We start from the raw sequence: 18788 nt of genomic DNA on the forward strand, positions 1-18788 counted from the left end.
GAACTTTATCTTCTGGTACTGCTCATAGGAGAAAATGAAACAACCTGCCCCATTCTTTTGGGTTTCACAATTGGGGGAATCCTGGTCTTTTTCTTTGCCAGTAGTGTGCACTTGCAGCCCAGAGAGCCAACCAGAGCCTGGGCTGCAGCAAGAGAAGTGTGGCCAGCAGGGCAAGGGAGGTGATTCTCCCCCTCTGCTCAGCTCTGCTGAGACCCCACCTGGAGTACTGCATCCAGTTCTGGAGCCTCTATTCCAAGAGGGATATGGACATGCTGGAAGGTGTGCAGAGAAGGGCCACCAGGATGAGCAGAGGGCTGGAGCACCTCTCCTATGAGGACAGACTGAGAGAGTTGGGGCTGTTCAGTCTGGAGAAAAGAAGGCTCTGAGGTGACCTTCTTGTGGCCTTCCAGTATCTGAAGGGGGCTCCAAGAAAGCTGGGGAGGGACTTTTTAGGATCTCAGGTAGTGACAGGACTAGGGGGAATGGAATAAAGCTGGAAGTGGGGAGATTCAGGCTGGACATGAGGAAGAAGTTCTTCCCCATGAGAGTGGTGATAGCCTGGAATGGGTTGTGCAGGGAAGTGGTTGAGGCCCCATCCCTGGAGGTGTTTGCAGCCAGGCTGGATGAGGCTCTGGGCAGCCTGATGTAGTGTGAGGTGTCCCTGGCCATGGCATGATGATCCTTGTGGTCCCTTCCAACTCTGACTGATTCTATGATTCTACTGGCTTGGGCAGTATGACCTCAGGCATGGACTCTAACTAAACAGAGAAGCAGTAGTACTACACAGCTAACTTTAAAGACAACTTCGTAGCAACAATTGCACATAGAAAGAGAAGGGTTTAATGTCCCTGGAAATAGGTTTGCATAATTGATTTCTGCATGCTACAACTTTCCCCACCGTGTGTCAACTCTCAACAGCCAGGTGAGTGATGGAGACCTAATCACCACCTTACAGTGTCTGAAGGGGGTACAAGAAGGCTGGAGAGGGACTGTTTATGAAGGCCTGCAGTGATAGGATGAGGGGCAATGGTTTGAAATTAGAGAAGAGATTTAGTTTGGATGTTAGGAAGAAGTTTTTTACAATGAGGCTGGTTGAGCACTGGAACAGGTTGCCCAGAGAGGTGGTTGAGGCCCCATGCCTGGAGATAGTCAAGGTGAGGCTTGATGGGGAGACTCTGGTCAGCCTGATCTAGTGGAGGATATTCCTGCTGACTGCATGGGGGGGTTGGACTAGATGACCTTAGAGGTGCCTTCCAACCTAGGTGATTCTATGACTCTGTGTAATATATCTTCAGAAGCTCTGGGGATCACCAGGACTGGTCTGTGGGAGATGCTAAGTGGCTGTCAGTTTTGAAAACCAGACTGTTCTTAAGGATTTTCTTTTTTTTCTGCGCAAAGTTTGAAGAGTTTACCCTCCAAATGAGTTACACACTTTGTCCCTCCTCATATCTTTGAATGTCAGAGCCTGGATCTGTTCCCAAGCCTGCTGGAGATAACGATGTTCCATTAATTTCTATAGATATCAGATCAAGTCCTGAGTCCTCAGCACTGAAAGTGCTGAAGCCAGGAATAGAAGTCCCTCCTTCATCCCCAGGCCTTGCCAGCATGAAATCTAATAAAGCAGATAAATCACTGGCAGAGTGGCAGAAAATTAAATTATGTCTGGAAATGAGATCTGAGAAAGTGTGCCACAGAAGGTTGTGTGGCTTTAAATCTTTAACAGCAGAAGGGCTTTTAAGTGAGTGAAGCACTTCTTGGAAATAAGAGCAGGCTTGAGGAGAAGGGCTTGGGGGTGTAGGTTGATGAAAATCTCAACATGAGCCAGAAATGATCTCTGGCAGCCCAGAGGGCAACCATGTCCTGGGCTGCAGCAAAAGAAACGTGAGCAGCAGGATGAGGGAAGTGACTCTGCCCCTCTGCTCTGCTCTCATGAGACCCCAGCAGCAGTACTACATCCAGGACTGGTGCCCCCAACACAAGAGGGTCATGGAGCTGCTGGAGCAGGTCCAGAGGAGGTCACAATGACGATCAGAAGGTTGAAGAACCTCCCCAATGGGGACAGGCTGAGAGAGATGGGGCTGTTCAGCCAGGAGAAGAGAAAGTTCTGGGGAAACCTTATAGCAGCCTTCCAATAGCTAAAGGGGTCCTACAAAGAAAGCTGGGAAGGGGCTTCTTGCAAGGGCTTGTAGTGATAGGCAAGGGGCAATGGATTGAAGCTGGAAGAGGGGAGATTTAGACTGGAAATTAGAGATTCTTTACAGAGAGGGTGGGGAGATATTGGAACAGGTTGCACAGAGAGGTTGTGGATGTCTCCTCCCTGGAGGTGTTCAGGGCCAAGTAGGATGGGGCCTTGAGCAACCTGGGCTAGTGGGAGGTGTCCCTTCCAATACCAGGGGTGTTGGAACTAGATGATCTTTAAGGTCCTTTCCACCCCAATCCATTCTGTGATTATGTGATTGTATAAATTACTGAGTATCTCTGGAGACTCAGAGATAGAAGCATAGAATTATTGAATCATAGAATAATTTGGGTTGGAAGGGATCTTTAAAGGTTGTTTAGTCCACCCCATCTGCAGTGAGCAAGGACATCTTGTTGTCTAGTTGATTGGATAAGGCTGGGTGATAGGTTGGACTGGATGATCTTGGAGGGCTCTTCCAACCTGGTTGATTCTATGATCCTATGATTCTATCTTCAACTAGAACAGGTTGCTCAGGGCCCTGTCCAACCTGACCTGAAATGTCTGCAGGGGGGGACATTTACTACCCCTTTCAGCAGCTTGTGGAAGGCATCTCTGCCCATGTCAGGGAACTTGGAACTAAATGACCTTTAAGGTCTTTTCCAACCCAAACCATTCTATTAATCTATGATTATTGATTCTATGATTAATAGAATCCTCCCTGGTTGCCCAGGGAGGTGGTGGAAGCCTCATCCCTGGAGGTTTTTAAGGCCAGGCTGGATGTGGCTCTGAGCAACCTGATCTGGTGTGAGGTGCCCCTGCCCATGGCAGGGAGGTCGGAACTGGATGATTCTTGAGGTCCCCTCCAACCCTGACAGTTCTATTATTTTCTGATTATCAGCATTATCATTAAAGCTGTGCTTTTACACAGCACCAGCTGCTTCTAGCCATTTGCTATAGCTGCTGTACATATAAGCAGGCTGTATTACCTCACAGGATCAGAGTGGTGGGGTCTGAAAGAGACCTCTAGGGATCATCAGGTCCATCCCTGCTGCTAAAGCACCATCACCTGACAAGATTGCATCCAGGTGGGTCTGGAATCTCTCCAGAGAAGGAGACACCACAGCTCCTCTGAGCAGCCTGGTCCCATGCTCTAGCACCCTCACAAGAAAGAGGATTTTCCTTACATTCACATGGCACCTCCTGTGTTCCACTTTGTGCCCCTTTCCCATTGTCCTGTCACTGAGCACCACTGACAAGAGTCTGGCCCCGTTCTCTTCCCACCCACCCTTTAGGCATTGATAATCATTGAGAAGATCCCCTCTCATTCTGCTCTTCTCCAGGCCTTCCAAGCAGGAAGGAACAGCTGTGTGTTGTCATTTAGAGAACTTTTTATCTACCTATAAAATAGAGTCACCATCCCTGAAGGTCTTCAGGAAATATGTGAACGTGGCACTGTGGGACACAGTTTAATGGCAATGGTGATGCTAGGCTGATAGTTAGACTTGATGATCTTAGAAGTCTTTTCCAACCAGAACAATTCTGTGATTCTAAGTCTCTCTCTAAAAGATATGCTTTATAAAACTGTTAGTCTTAGCTACCTTTTTGGCCAAGACATTTACATAATATTTTTAAAGTGGTTTATCTTTCATATCATGGAAGGTTCCATTTTCTCTACAATAATGCATTTTAAGGTATGGTGAAGTGCTTCAAAGTTTGGTTTAGGGTCTTCTTGTGATGGTTAGGGTTAGAGACTGAAATGCAATTTAAACTCTGACTAGAGAAACAGCAATGTGGCCAAGAGAGCCTGGGGTGCATCAAGAAAACTGTGGCCAGCAGGTCTAGGGAGGTTCTTCTCCCCCTCTACTCTGTCCTAGTGATACCACAACTGCAACACTGTGTTCAGTTTTGGGCTTCCCAGTTCAAGAGAGACAGAGACCTGATGGAGAGAATCCAATGGAGAGCCAGAAGGATGATTAGGGGACTTGAGCATCTCCCCTCTGAAGAGAGACTGAGAGCCCTGGGGCTGTTTAGTCTGGTGTTACAGTGTGAGAAGACTGAGAAGGGATCTGATCAATGTCTATCAATATGTGAGGGGTGGGTGTCCAGTGGAGGGGGTCAGGCTCTTTTCAGTGGTGCACAGTAGTAAGCCAAGGAACAATGGGTTCAAACTAAAACATAGAAGGTTTCATCCCAGCATGAGGAGAAACTTCTTTCCAGTGAGGGTGACAGAGCCCTGGAACAGGCTGCTCAGACAGGTTGTGGCCTCTCCTTCTCTGGAGGCTTTCCAAACCCACCTGGATGCATTCCTGTGTGGACTACCCTAGGTGATCCTGCTCTGGCAGGGAGGTTGGACTCAACGATCTCTTGAGTTCCCTTCCAACCTCTAATGTTCTGTGATTCTGTGAATGCCATAGTGAAAAATTTTTTGTCGCTAAGTGTTTTGAGTGACATTTGCTTATGTTCCTCATGATCATTGCTTATAGGACTTATTCACTCCCATCATTGTGGCCAAAGCTCAGTAATATTTTATAACACATCTTTAAAATACAGAGATAGGAAGCAGCAGCAGCTTTAGCTGGAATAGAAAAAGCTGCTGCAACAGCTTGGATAAAAAGAACTTTCTAGGCTGCTATCCTACCTCCACCCAGGCCAGAAATGCACAGCATAAGAACATAGAAAGGCTTTGAGAACTGGGTTTGTTCAGCCTTGAGAGGATAAACCTTAGGGGAGAACTTATCACCATGCACCAGTACAGAAAGGGAAGCTGCCATGAGGATGGAGACTCCCTTTTTACAAGGGGTCACATGGAAAAGACAAGGGTCTGATGGGTACAAGTTATTGCTGGAGAGATTCCTTTTGGGCTTCAGAATAAAAATTATCACCATGAGAAGAGTTGGGGATTGGAATTATCTCCCAAGGGAAGCAGTAGATTCCCCTACATTGGACAGTTTTAAGACTCAGGGTGCTGGGCCATCTCATTTCAACTCTACTGTTACCTAGAGTGGTTGGACCAGATGACCCTTGGGGTCCCTTCCAACTTGGCGTTCTGTGATTCTATGAACAAGACAGGGGTGCAGGGTCTCCTACTCTCTCTCAGCTTCCAGCAATGTAATCATAGAATTGTTTAGGTTGGAAAAGACCTTTAAGATCATTGAGACCAACCATTAACCTAATGCTACCAAGTACCACTTCTAAACCATGTCCCTAAGAACCACATCTGCAATGTAGGAACATCCTGAGCATATCACTTCAGGACATGGCTTGGTGGACATGGGGGTGGTGGCTTGACAGTTGGACTTGATGATCTTAGAGGTCTTTTCAAGCCCTACTGATTCTACGACCTTCATTAGTCTCAGAGGGTTTTTTTTCAGTCGAACATTGTTCCTTAACCTTTGCAAAGGCTTGACCTCTAGAGCTGATGGTCTAACCAGTGTATTTCCTGCTGCCAACAGTATCTAAGGAACTTCATCAATGGAGGTCCCCCAGGTTATGCTCCCTATTGTGAAGAGAGGCTGCGGAGGACGTTTGCCAATGGGACCAGGACACAGCCACCCAGCTGGCTTGAGCTGCAGGTATGAGTTCCTCCATACCCTCCCCAGGCAGCTGGGGCTCAGGGTTTGAGCTTTTCACTATCCTGGGAACCAAGTGTGTGTAAAGACAGAAATCAGGGTGACAAAATGCTTATTTCTCTCAAAAATGTACAGGTATTTCCAAGACACTGTACTCCCCCTGCACCCCTGGCTTTGCTCCAGAGTATGCTGAAGATCAATCCCTTTCCCTGCATCAATACTCGTAAATTAAATGTCCTCAGGAGTGCTCTCAGGCATTGAAGCCAGCTGGCAGAGAGCAAGCTCCCATGTATGCTAGGAAACTGCCTTCCAGATGAAGGTTGCTGCAGGCAAGCTTCCTGCTGAGAATGGTCCCTGGGGCCTGTTGGGAGATAGCTGTAGCTGGAACAGGCACAGTTTGTTCAATAATTGCTCATTTTCCATGCTGCTTTCCTTGCACAGATAGCTGTGCTCTGGTGCCCAGGAGCATTCCCAGGCATCCTTGGATTTATTGGGTTAAGCACTTTGATGACTGTGCATATTAAAGGTAAAATGTGGGACTTCAGGGTGCTTCCAGCAGCTGACCATGCATTATCCTGCTGAGAATTTAAATGAGAGAAGACTAAATTCAGACTGGATAGTAGGAACAAATCCTGCACCACAGTGGTGGTAGAACACTGGAACAGGTTGCCCAGGGAGGCAGTTGAGGCCCCAGCCCTGAGGGGGATTCAAGGTCAGGCTCAACAAGGCTCTGAGCAACCTAATCAAGTAGAGGATGTCCTTGCTTACTGCAGGGGGGGTTGGACTAGATGGATGACCTTGGGGGTCCTTTCCAACCCAAACCATTCTGTGATTCTAAGTACATTCAAAGCATGTTGAAGATAGCATTGAGAAGCAAACAGTCAGTGGGGTCAGGAATTAGAAAACAGTTACCACAGCTGGGTGGAAGAGTAGGTAGGTAAAGAATCTTGATGGGATTGAAACAGATGTGCTCCTACAAAGTTTGACTTTAATCCATTAGGCAACCAAGTCCAAGAAACCAATCATGTTGCCTGTCACATTTATGGATGGGACCACGAAAACGCTGCTGACCGACTCTGCCACAACCGCTAAGGAGCTCTGCAATTCTTTGGCTGACAAAATCAGCCTGAAGGACAGATTTGGCTTCTCCCTGTACATTGCACTTTTTGACAAGGTATGTCCTAAGTTCTGTTCCTGACTGGCTCTCCTTGCTGCCACGTGTCTCCTAGAGGGCAGAAGAACCCTGTGCAAATGGCCAGGTCAAGAAGGGATATTTCTACAGGGTGTGATTTTCACCAGAAGAGTAGTTAAATGCCAGAGCAGGTTTGTAAAGACACAGTGAAGTGTCTCTCCTTGGAGATACTCAGAATTTAAGAAGAGAAGGCATGGAGCAACCTTATCAAAGATGGACCTGCTGTGACCAGAGACCTCCAGAATTATCTTTACATTTACACTGTCCTGTGATGCTTGTTATGGGTTTAACTGGGATGTCATAAACCGTAGAGTACAGACCTCCAGAGGCTAGGTAGGTCCAGGAGTGGACCAGAAAGTGTAGTCTTTTGTTATTTCATTCCCAGAATGCCTTCATCTTCTTTTTATAAAGGAACAGCACAAGCTGCCCAGCCCCTTCTTCTCTCCCTGATCACTTCCTGACATTGGCTCCCTTAACTCTGTGATGCAGGGGAGTGGGACCTTAAGCAGCCTGGAGCTGGCAAGATGAATTTTCAGCTGTGTCACTTGGGTTTGGTATGGAGGGGACTAGAGAGGCATTGTGGTGGGGCGTTTGAGGCCTGGGGTTTTGGCCTAGTTTGAAGGGAGATTGTGGAAATCTTTGGCCTAAGGAGGTTCTTGGAGAACCTTCGCCAAGGTGGACCATGAAGCTTCGGCCAAAGGAGGTTTTTGGAGAACCATGGCCAAGGTGGACTATGAAGCTTTGTGTGGTTTATATGCTTTTGTACTGTTGTATGTAGTTAGGAACAGTACTTCTATTTAAACTTCTAGTTCTTTCCAATCCGGTGTGGAGCGTTTTCTTTACTCCTTTGGGAAGGGGTGAAGAGCACCACTCCTTAAAACCAAGACAGATGCTGTACCCTTACTCAAAGTCAAGCTACTTTGAGGTGAATTTCCACTAAACCAGGTTGGATTTTTAGGCAAGGGATTAGTGAGTTAATGGTTGAGTTCAGCTTCCAAAATGAGCTAAAATCCAAACTGCCATACCTGTATTGCCATTTAACATAAAACCACACCTTTTTCAGAAATTAGAGCCATGAGGATGCTTAGGGGACTTGAGCATCTCCCCTCTGAAGAGAGACTGAGAGCCCTGGAGCTGTTTAGTCTTGAGAAGATAAGACTGAGAGGGGATCTGATCAATGTCTATAAATATCTGAGGGGTGGGTGTCAAGTGGAGGGGGCCAGGCTCTTTCGGGTGGTTCACAGTGATAAGCCAAGGAACAATGGGTTCAAACTTGAACATAGAAGATTTCACCTCCACATGAGGAGAAACTTTCCAGTGAGGGTGACAGAGCACTGGAACAGGCTGCCCAGGGGGGTTGTGGAGTCTCCTTCTCTGGAGACTTTCCAAACCCACCTGGATGCATTCCTGTGCAGACTACCCTAAGTGATGCTGCTCTGGCAGGGGGGTTGGACCTGATGATCTCTGGAGGTCCCTTCCAACCTCTGATATACTGTGATAAAATATACACCTGTATAAAAATACAGGTGAGCATGAATGAGAAGGGAAAACAGAGCTAGAGTGAAACTTCATTAGATGAGACAACAGCTGCAAGCCAATGAAACAGAATTATTCCTGCAGCTGCTGGGTAATAGGATGAAGGATGGTCTCACCAGATATGGCCACCACTGCCTGTGGGTGGAGAAGAAGATGGTTTAAACTCCATCTTCTTGGTCTTTTTGAGGAGACATTATTGACACAAGGATGTTCACTATGAGGAGATATAGTGCTTTAGGGCTTCATGCAAGACACCAATGAGAAGGTCTGGCATGCAGAAGGACAAGCTTTTTATTCCGGGTTTGTCTAACGCTTAGCATGCTTGGATCCAAGTCCATGACTTTGAACCAGAGTGTTTCAAAGCACAGTATGAATAAAATATAGCCTATAGTGGGACCAGCAGCTTTGCTAATTCATGTTATTCTCCTTTCATTCTGGTAAACTGAGGCTCATAACAGAATGGCTGCCCCAGCTGTGCTGTAGACCATCTGTCCAATCTTGGCTGGTGTGGTGGGATGAAATTACCCCCTAACTTACTTGAGAGAATTACCCCCCAAAAATAAAATTGCCAGGCTAGCTCAGATGGAAGCAAATGAAGCTCTATTTACAAACAAAACCACAATCTAGAAATATGAAATGCAATGAATATGTACAAAATATACAAACTTTACAGGTATTGACAATTTATAAACAACACAAGAACCCTCCTGGACAAAACCAGGGGGTTACCAACAGCTTGCCCCTCTTTCCCCCCAGACAAGGGAAAAAGAAAGAGGAGAAAAGCAGAGAGTAGCTTGTAGGTACTTAGCCACAACAAGAACACAGCCAAGGTCAGCAAGTCAGAAGAAGCAACCAGCTAGTATCAGCTAGAGTGAAGAAGCCAAAAAGAGAAAAAGTTTATACAACTAACTTTAAGTTAGTTATCAGACCAATGGGATTATTTAGACCTTATTGTTATTTTCCCTTTTACACCCAATGGTAATTTATTTATATTCTACCACTTTCTACTCAACCTGTGGAAAATTTTCCTAGGCATCACCCTAAAACTGCCACGGCTGGCCAGCAGAGGAGTATACTTTGGTTTATTTTGATCATAAAGGAAGTCTGGAAGAGTGACTCAGAGGTAGGTATCTCTACCCAGAAAGGTCAGCATGGAGTTGAGTGGATGCCACCTTTCCTTTGCCCTGATTAGGTCTCCTCTCTGGGGAGTGGCAATGACCATGTGATGGATGCTGTGTCCCAGTGCGAGCAGTACGCCAAAGAGCAGGGAGCGCAGGAGCGCAACGCCCCGTGGAGGCTCTTCTTCAGGAAGGAGATCTTCACTCCTTGGCACATCCCAAATGAAGACAATGTGGCCACCAACCTGATTTACCAGCAGATCGTGAGAGGGGTGAAGTTTGGAGAGTACAGGTGTGACAAGGTATGTGACCCACAGATAATGGTCTGAGCCAGTGTGTATCCTCAACACAGAATCATAGAATCCTGGAATGGTTTGGGTTGCAAGGGACCTCCAAGGGTCATCTCATCCGACCCCCCTGCAGTCAGCAAGGACATCCTCCATTAGGTCTGATTGCCTAGAGCCCTGTCAAGCCTGACCTTGAATATCTCCAGGGATGGGGCCCCAACTTGTTCCAGTGTTCCACCACCCTCAGGGTAAAGAACTTCTCCTGAAGTCCAACCTAAATGCCCTCTTCTCTACTTTCAAACCAGTGCCCCTCATCCTGTCACTACAGGCCTTTGTAAACAGTCCTTCTTCAACCTTCTTCAGATCCCCTTCAGGTACTGGCAGACTGCTATTAGGTCTCCCCAGCATCTTCTCTTCTCCAGGCTGAACAACCCCAGCTCCCTCAGCCCAACCACACAGGAGGGGTGTTTCACCCCCTGATCATTTTCATGGCCCTCCTCTGCACCCATTCCATCAGGTCCATAATGAAATAGGTTTCGCCAAAGGGGGGATGAGAGCTTTTCTTCCTGAACACCTGCTAGCCTGGAAGTCCTGGTGAAGAACAGGCTCACTGAGAGCCAGCAATGCACCCTTGTGGCTGAGAAGGCCAGTAGCATCCCGGGGTGCATCAAGAAGAGTATGGCCAGCAGGTCAAGTGAGGTTCTCCTGCCTCTCCACTCTGCCCTGGTGAGGCCACATCTGGAGTGTTCTGTCCAGTTCTGGCCTCTCTGCTTCAAAAAGGACAGGGAACTGCTTGAGACAAAAGGGATATGAGGTTGATGAGGACAGTAAGACATCTACATTATAAAGAAAGGTTGAGGGACTTGGGGCTTTTCAGCCTAGAGAAGAGAAGAGTGAGGGTGAATCGTATCAATGCTTGTAAGTACTTAAAGAGAATGGGGCCAGTCTTCTTTCAGTGGTGCCCAGTGACAGTACCAGAAGTAATGGGCACAAAACTGAACATAGGAAGTTCCATCTAAATATCAGAGGGTTGGAGGACAGACTGAAAGAGTTGGGGCTGTTCAGTCTGGAGAAGAGAAGGCTCTGAGGTGACCTTCTTGTGGCCTTCCAGTATCTGAAGGGGGCTCCAAGAAAGCTGGGCAGGGACTTTTTAGGATCTCAGGTAGTGACAGGACTAGGGGGAATGGAATAAAGCTGGAAGTGGGGAGATTCAGGCTGGACATGAGGAAGAAGTTCTTCCCCATGAGAGTGGTGAGAGCCTGGGATGGGTTGTGCAGGGAGGTGGTTGAGGCTCCATCCCTGGAGGTGTTTGCAGCCAGGCTGGATGAGGCTGTGGCCAGCCTGATGTAGTGTGAGGTGTCCCTGGCCATGGCAGGGGGTTGGAACTGGATGATCCTTGTGGTCCCTTCCCACCCTGACTGATTCTGTGATTCAATGATTCTTTCCTGTGAGGAGGTGGAGCACTGGAACAGGCTGCCCAGAGGCGTTGTGGAGTCTCCTCTCTGGAGTCGTTCAAAACCTATCTGGACACCATCCTGTGCAACCTGCTCTAGGTGACCCTGCTTTAGCAAGGTGGGGTTGGATTAGGTGATCTCCAGAGGTCCCTTCCAAGCCCTATCATTCTGTGTGTATTCACATGGGGAAAAAATAGCTACAGGAATCAGATCCTGCTGGTTAGGGGCAGACTGGGTGCTCCTGTGTGCTGCATGAGCATACCCTCCTGGCAGCTTTTGGACAGGAGAATGAATGGCTACTTCATCCACCAGCCTTGGTTTAGAGGGACTCAGGTAATTTGGAGCCAGATCACCAGATCAGTATTACACAGCAGGATCCTGTGTGGTGAATCCTGCGAAGCCTCAGACGTGAGAGATGCTTTTCAGGATATCCAGAGCTCTGCCACTCAATGCAAACCCAATAATGGTGTCACATGCTGAAGGGACACTGGCAGCAGAAAACAACAACTCTATAGTCTCTAGGACCTTGCAGAGTTATTCCAGAGCCACTGGGCAACTTGGTCTAGTTGGGGATGTCCCTGCTGACTGCAGGGAGGTCAGACTAGATGACCTTCGGGGGTTCCTTCCAGCCTGGACCATTCTATGATTCTATAATTCTATGATTCTATGAAATGAGCATCTCAAGAAACATCAAAATCTCTGAGTTTAAAATCATCCAGCTTCCCCAACATCTAATTGTTATCCTGTGGTCCTGTAGAGTCCAGTTAGCTTGGGAACTAAATCTGCAGGAGTTAGAACTAGATGATCTTTAAGGTGCTTTCCAACTCAAACCATTCTGTGATTCTCTGATCTGTATGGTATTATCTGCAGCTATTTTGTCCTGCAGAAGTCCCTGCCTTCCTCCTCTTCTCTTGCTCCTGGTGTCCTTGTGCTATTGTCATCTCAGCAGCACTATTATTTCACCCCAAAGTTCTTGGAATGTAGCTGCATGGAAAGAGATTTTGCAGTTGTGCATTATGCACAGGTGCTTCATTTTCTGGGCTTCTCAAATAAGAGAAATGATGGATCCATAGAGTTTTCAGTCACCAAACTCTCTGCTGTGGCAAAATCACCCACTGCTGACTGCAGGCATCAGAGGAAGATTGAACTGGAAGGGAAGACTGGGACAAACACAGAGTCATAGAATGCCCTGGGTTGGAAGTGACATCTAGAGGTCATTTAGTCCAGCCTCCCTTGCAGTGAGCAGTGGTATTAGGAAGAAGTTCTTCACCATGAGGGTGTTGAGACACTAGAACAGGTTGCCCAGAGAGGTGGTAGAAGCCTCATCCCTGGAGGTTTTCAAGGACAGCCTGGATGTGGCAACCTGATCTATTACGAGGTGTCCCTGCCCATGGCAGGGGAGTTGGAACTAAATGACCCTTGAGGTCCCTTCCAACCCTAACAATTCTATGGTTCTATGAAATGTGCCCAGGTGGGATTCGAAAGCCTCCAGAGAAGGACTCTCCACAACCTCTCTGGGCAGCCTGGTTTGGTGGTCTGGCACCCGCAAAGGAAAGTTGGAACTAGATGATCTTTGAGGTCCTTCCAACCCTGACAATTCTGTGATTCTGTGACATACCCAACTAGATCAGGTTGCTCAGAGCCCCATCAAGCTTCACCTTGAATGTCTCCTTCCCTGGAGGAGCCTCAGCATGTTCACACACACTGCAGGGTTTCATGGTGCTGGTCATTAAACATATTAACACTTAATCACACCTTTTCATGGCCAATCTCCTGAACTTTAGATGTGCAAAAAGCACTAGTGAAGTTCTGTTGAAAGAAAGTATCCCCAAGCCATTCTGTGCAAACAGCTGCTTGAGTGATGGAGGATGGATGTTGAGGTCATGTCCTCCTAACAGCACTAACTTGTCCTGTTTTGGCTCCCACAGGAAGAAGATCTGGCAGAACTGGCTTCCCAGCAGTACTATGTGGATTATGGGTCAGAGATGGTACTGGAAAGGCTGCTGAATCTAATCCCATCCTACATCCCAGACAGAGAGATCACAGCTTCCAAAACTGTGGAAAAATGGGCTCAGCTCATTATAGCTGCACATAAAAAGGTGGGGAGAATAGATCACCTGGCAAGGACTAAGGCATGGGACAATAGATCACCTGGCAAGGACCAAGGCATGGGACAATAGATCACCTAGCAAGGACTAAGGCATGGGACAATAGATCACCTGGCAAGGACTAAGGCATGGGACAATAGATCACCTGGCAAGGACCAAGGCATGGGACAATAGATCACCTAGCAAGGACCAAGGCATGGGACAATAGATCACCTGGCAAGGACCAAGGCATGGGACAATAGATCACCTAGCAAGGACCAAGGCATGGGACAATAGATCACCTGGCAAGGACCAAGGCATGGGACAATAGATCACCTAGCAAGGACCAAGGCATGGGACAATAGATCACCTGGCAAGGACTAAGGCATGGGACAATAGATCACCTAGCAAGGACCAAGGCATGGGACAATAGATCACCTAGCAAGGACTAAGGCATGGGACAATAGATCACCTGGCAAGGACTAAGGCATGGGACAATAGATCACCTGGCAAGGACCAAGGCATGGGACAATAGATCACCTAGCAAGGACCAAGGCATGGGACAATAGATCACCTAGCAAGGACCAAGGCATGGGACAATAGATCACCTGGCAAGGACCAAGGCATGGGACAAGAGATCACCTGGCAAGGACTAAGGCATGGGACAATAGATCACCTGGCAAGGACTAAGGCATGGGACAATAGATCACCTAGCAAGGACCAAGGCATGGGACAATAGATCACCTAGCAAGGACCAAGGCATGGGACAATAGATCACCTGGCAAGGACCAAGGCATGGGACAATAGATCACCTAGCAAGGACTAAGGCATGGGACAATAGATCACCTGGCAAGGACTAAGGCATGGGACAATAGATCACCTGGCAAGGACCAAGGCATGGGACAATAGATCACCTAGCAAGGACCAAGGCATGGGACAATAGATCACCTGGCAAGGACCAAGGCATGGGACAATAGATCACCTGCAAGGACAAGGCATGGGACAATAGATCACCTGGCAAGGACTAAGGCATGGGACAATAGATCACCTGGCAAGGACTAAGGCATGGGACAATAGATCACCTGGCAAGGACTAAGGCATGGGACAATAGATCACCTGGCAAGGACTAAGGCATGGGACAATAGATCACCTGGCAAGGACAAGGCATGGGACAATAGATCACCTGGCAAGGACCAAGGCATGGGACAATAGATCACCTAGCAAGGACTAAGGCATGGGACAATAGATCACCTGGCAAGGACCAAGGCATGGGACAATAGATCACCTAGCAAGGACTAAGGCATGGGACAATAGATCACCTGGCAAGGACCAAGGCATGGGACAATAGATCACCTAGCAAGGACCAAGGCATGGGACAATAGATCACCTGGCAAGGACTAAGGCATGGGACAATAGATCACCTAGCAAGGACTAAGGCATGGGACAATAGATCACCTGGCAAGGACTAAGGCATGGGACAATAGATCACCTAGCAAGGACCAAGGCATGGGACAATAGATCACATGGAAAGGACCAAGGCATGGGACAATAGATCACCTGGCAAGGACCAAGGCATGGGACAATAGATCACCTGGCAAGGACCAAGGCATGGGACAATAGATCACCTGGCAAGGACCAAGGCATGGGACAATAGATCACCTAGCAAGGACTAAGGCATGGGAGAATAGATCACCTGGCAAGGACTAAGGCATGGGACAATAGATCACCTGGCAAGGACCAAGGCATGGGACAATAGATCACCTGGCAAGGACCAAGGCATGGGACAATAGATCACCTAGCAAGGACTAAGGCATGGGACAATAGATCACCTGGCAAGGACCAAGGCATGGGACAATAGATCACCTGGCAAGGACCAAGAGCATGGGACAATAGATCACCTGGCAAGGACCAAGGCATGGGACAATAGATCACCTGGCAAGGACCAAGGCATGGGACAATAGATCACCTAGCAAGGACTAAGGCATGGGACAATAGATCACCTGGCAAGGACCAAGGCATGGGACAATAGATCACCTGGCAAGGACCAAGGCATGGGACAATAGATCACCTGGCAAGGACCAAGGCATGGGACAATAGATCACCTGGCAAGGACCAAGGCATGGGACAATAGATCACCTGGCAAGGACCAAGGCATGCTTCAGTAGCTTTGTGTGCCCTTAAAACACATCAGACATCATAGCTCAGCTCTTAGCCTGACCTGAAGCCAAACCAAAGAGAAGGCAGATTTTGTATTAGCCATGTTCTGAGCCATGACAGAAGAAGACAACCTACAGAGGTTCCCTGTGAGAAGCAAAATGCCATCCCTGGGGGTCTAGATCCTTTTACTCAGGATTATTGGCTATATTACAGTGGTAGTTCATGTCTCCAGACAATACCAGGACCTTATTATGCCAGGCGCTGTATAAACTCACCCTGACTTCCATGAGTGGTTTTGTGACACCAGCAACACCTTCCATAACTCATCACCTATAACTTAAGATCATTTGGTCATCCAGGCATGAGAACTGGAATTTATTTAACATTAGGAACCAGCTTCAGATGAAGACCCCTAAAATGTAAACATGTCCATGTGTGTTGAGTATTGCCTTCTGTTTCTGTCAATGAAGACCCAGAGATTCAATTCAGTTGGATCTTGCAGGTCCTCCACCAGCCTGTCAGCTACATCCCCAAGTGTCAGGTATCTGAGGATGTTCTAGATAAAGCTTAAGGTCTGTTGAGAGTCAGCTTCTGTGGAGAATCAATCTCCAGCTGTCAAGCTGAGAATCCCAAAGTGAGCTGAAATTAATCCCACCCAGACTGGTCACCCTAGTTGCTTGTCCAGCCTTCTCAAAGTCAAATTATTCCCTCAAGTGGGGACCAAAGGCCAGGGCTTTGTCCAGATTTGTTCCTGTAGGACTTTGTTTGGCCCTCAGCCATATTAAGACCTCAAATAATGTTAATTCTAAGATCTTCAGGTGAAATGAATTAATTTTGTTTGCTCATGCTTCTTGTGGTCTGCTTTGTAGGGAATTTATACTCAGAAGAGGACAGACCCCAAAAAAGTCAAGGAAGAGGTTGTGGATTTTGCACGTTTCAAGTGGCCTTTGCTGTTTTCTCGGTTTTATGAAGCCTTCAAATTCTCAGGTGAGTCAGCAGAGCACACCCTCAGATGCTCCAAAGCAAAAGGAAGGAGAGATAAAGACTTCACAGACAAGAAGGGTCTAGTTGGACTTTTTGGGGTGTGGTATTTCTTTGGTGCATCCTGATTAGCAGTGTCTCAGGCTATGAGTCTGCCACTTACTTTTCCTGAAAACAGCACTGAATTTTTAGTTCATTGCATCCTCCTTTGAAAAGCAAAACCTTTCCCACATCCTAAACCCTTCCATGAGCTGATTGTATGTCTTGTCTTTCACCCAGGGCCAAGCCTGCCTAAAAATGATGTGATTGTAGCTGTCAACTGGACTGGGGTGTACTTTGTGGATGAACAGGAGCAGGTTCTCTTAGAGCTCTCTTTCCCAGAGATCACAGCTGTGTCAAGCAGCAGGTAAGAGTCATAGAATCATAGAATCACATGAGTTGGAAGGGACTTCTAAAGAATCACCTAGTCCAACCCCCCTGCAGTGAGCATAGGCATCCTCAATTAGATCAGGTTGGCCAGAGCCATCTCCAGGGAAGGGGCCTCAACCACCTCTCTGGGCAACCCATTCCAGTGTTCAACCACCCTCATTGCAAAGAACTTTTTTCTGACATCCAATCCAAATCTACTCTTCTCTAATTTAAGAAGGAATCATAGAATGGTTGGAGTTGAAAGGGACCTTAAAGGTCATCTGGTTCCAACCCCCCTGCCATGGGCAGGGACACCTTCCACTAGACCAGGTTGCTCAAAGCCTCATCCAGCCTACTACTTAGACAGTTGTAGGGATGAAGGAGTAGACTTTGCTGGTAGTGTCACCATAAACCAGTCTTTCTCCAGGCTTTGCCTCTTGATGACATTGTTTCTTCTTTTCTTATTCTTCTTGCTCAGAGGGGGAAAGCTGCAAGGGCAGAGTTTCACCTTGGCCACCATTAAAGGTGATGAATACACTTTCACCTCCAACAATGCAGAAGATATCCGGGACCTGGTGGTGACCTTCCTTGAAGGATTAAGGAAAAGATCCAAGTATGTGGTCACCCTCCAAGACAACCCAAACCCTGGTAAGTAAACAGCCCAGCCCTGTGGTAGATTAATTACACCCAAGGGATTCGAGGGAGGGGGAAGAAAAAGAATTATTAATCAATCTATTGGTTGTTTTTCTTGCAGTGGGAGAAGAATCTGGGTTCCTCAGCTTCCTCAAAGGAGACCTCATAGTTCTGGACCAGGACACAGGAGAACAAGTGATGAACTCAGGGTGGGCTAACGGGTTCAATGAACGGACCAAGCAGAGAGGGGATTTCCCAACCGATGCTGTCTACGTCCTGCCTACAGTCACCATGCCCCCGCTGGAGATCGTGGTAAGCTTCAACACCACAGCTTGAGACAAAGCTCAGGGAAGTCAAAGCCTTTCTGAAGCTCTGACCAGAGTCTTGATGCTAAGGTGGAAACCAAAGTGTGTGAAAAAAGGTAGCAAGGCAAAAGCAATCCCAGGCTTTATTCTGTTCGTGTCACTTTGCACACTGCCAGCTTGTGAGCTAGAGCATCCATGAATTGTGCTACATCCCTCCAGGTGACATGATTGGCATGGAACAACAATGTGCTCTTGTGGCCAAGAGAGCCAATGGGTGTGTCCAGCAGGGCTAGGGAAGTTCTTCTACCTCTCTATTCTGCCCTACTGAGACCACACCTGGAATCCTGTGTCCAGTTTTGGGCTCCCCAGTTCAAGAGAGACAGAGACCTGCTGGAGAGAATCCAACAGAGAGCCAGGAGGATGCTTAGGGGAGTTGAGCATCTCCCCTCTGAAGAGAGACTGAGAGCCCTGGGGCTGTTTAGTGTGGAGAAGAGAAGACTGAGAGGGGATCTGATCAATGTCTATCAATATGTGAGGGGTGGGTGTCAAGGGGAGGGGGCCAGGCTCTTTTCAGTGGTTCACAGTGATAAGACAAGGAACAATGGGTTCAAACTAGAACATAGAAGGTTTCATCCCAGCATGAGGAGAAACTTCTTTCCAGTGAGGGTGACAGAGCACTGGAACAGGCTGCCCAGGGGGGTGGTTGGATCCCCAACCCTGGAGGTGCTTAAAAGATGTGGTGTTGAGGGACATGGTTTAACATCAGACTTGGTAGAGTTAGAGAATGGTTGGACTCAATGATCTTAAAAGTCTTCTGCACCCCAAATGAGAATGGCACAGGGAAATGATGATGGCACAGTTCTGACTGCCTGTTGGCTGGAA

General features: G+C 47.6%; 1 protein-coding gene across 2 annotated transcripts in view; it reads left to right on the forward strand.

Moving 5' to 3' along the window:
• The window catches only part of MYO7A (myosin VIIA), a 101402-nt gene that overhangs the window by 63513 nt on the left and 19101 nt on the right, over positions 1–18788 (forward strand). For both annotated transcript variants that reach the window (XM_054387957.1, XM_054387965.1), the window contains exons 27-34: positions 5632–5751; positions 6749–6922; positions 9669–9896; positions 13264–13434; positions 16449–16566; positions 16840–16966; positions 17447–17616; positions 17723–17913. In XM_054387957.1, the coding sequence (XP_054243932.1) occupies positions 5632–5751; positions 6749–6922; positions 9669–9896; positions 13264–13434; positions 16449–16566; positions 16840–16966; positions 17447–17616; positions 17723–17913 (1299 nt within the window). The remainder of the gene's footprint in view (positions 1–5631; positions 5752–6748; positions 6923–9668; positions 9897–13263; positions 13435–16448; positions 16567–16839; positions 16967–17446; positions 17617–17722; positions 17914–18788) is intronic.

Source organism: Indicator indicator, chromosome 1 (genome assembly GCF_027791375.1).
Source record: "Indicator indicator isolate 239-I01 chromosome 1, UM_Iind_1.1, whole genome shotgun sequence".
Lineage (NCBI taxonomy): Eukaryota > Metazoa > Chordata > Aves > Piciformes > Indicatoridae > Indicator > Indicator indicator.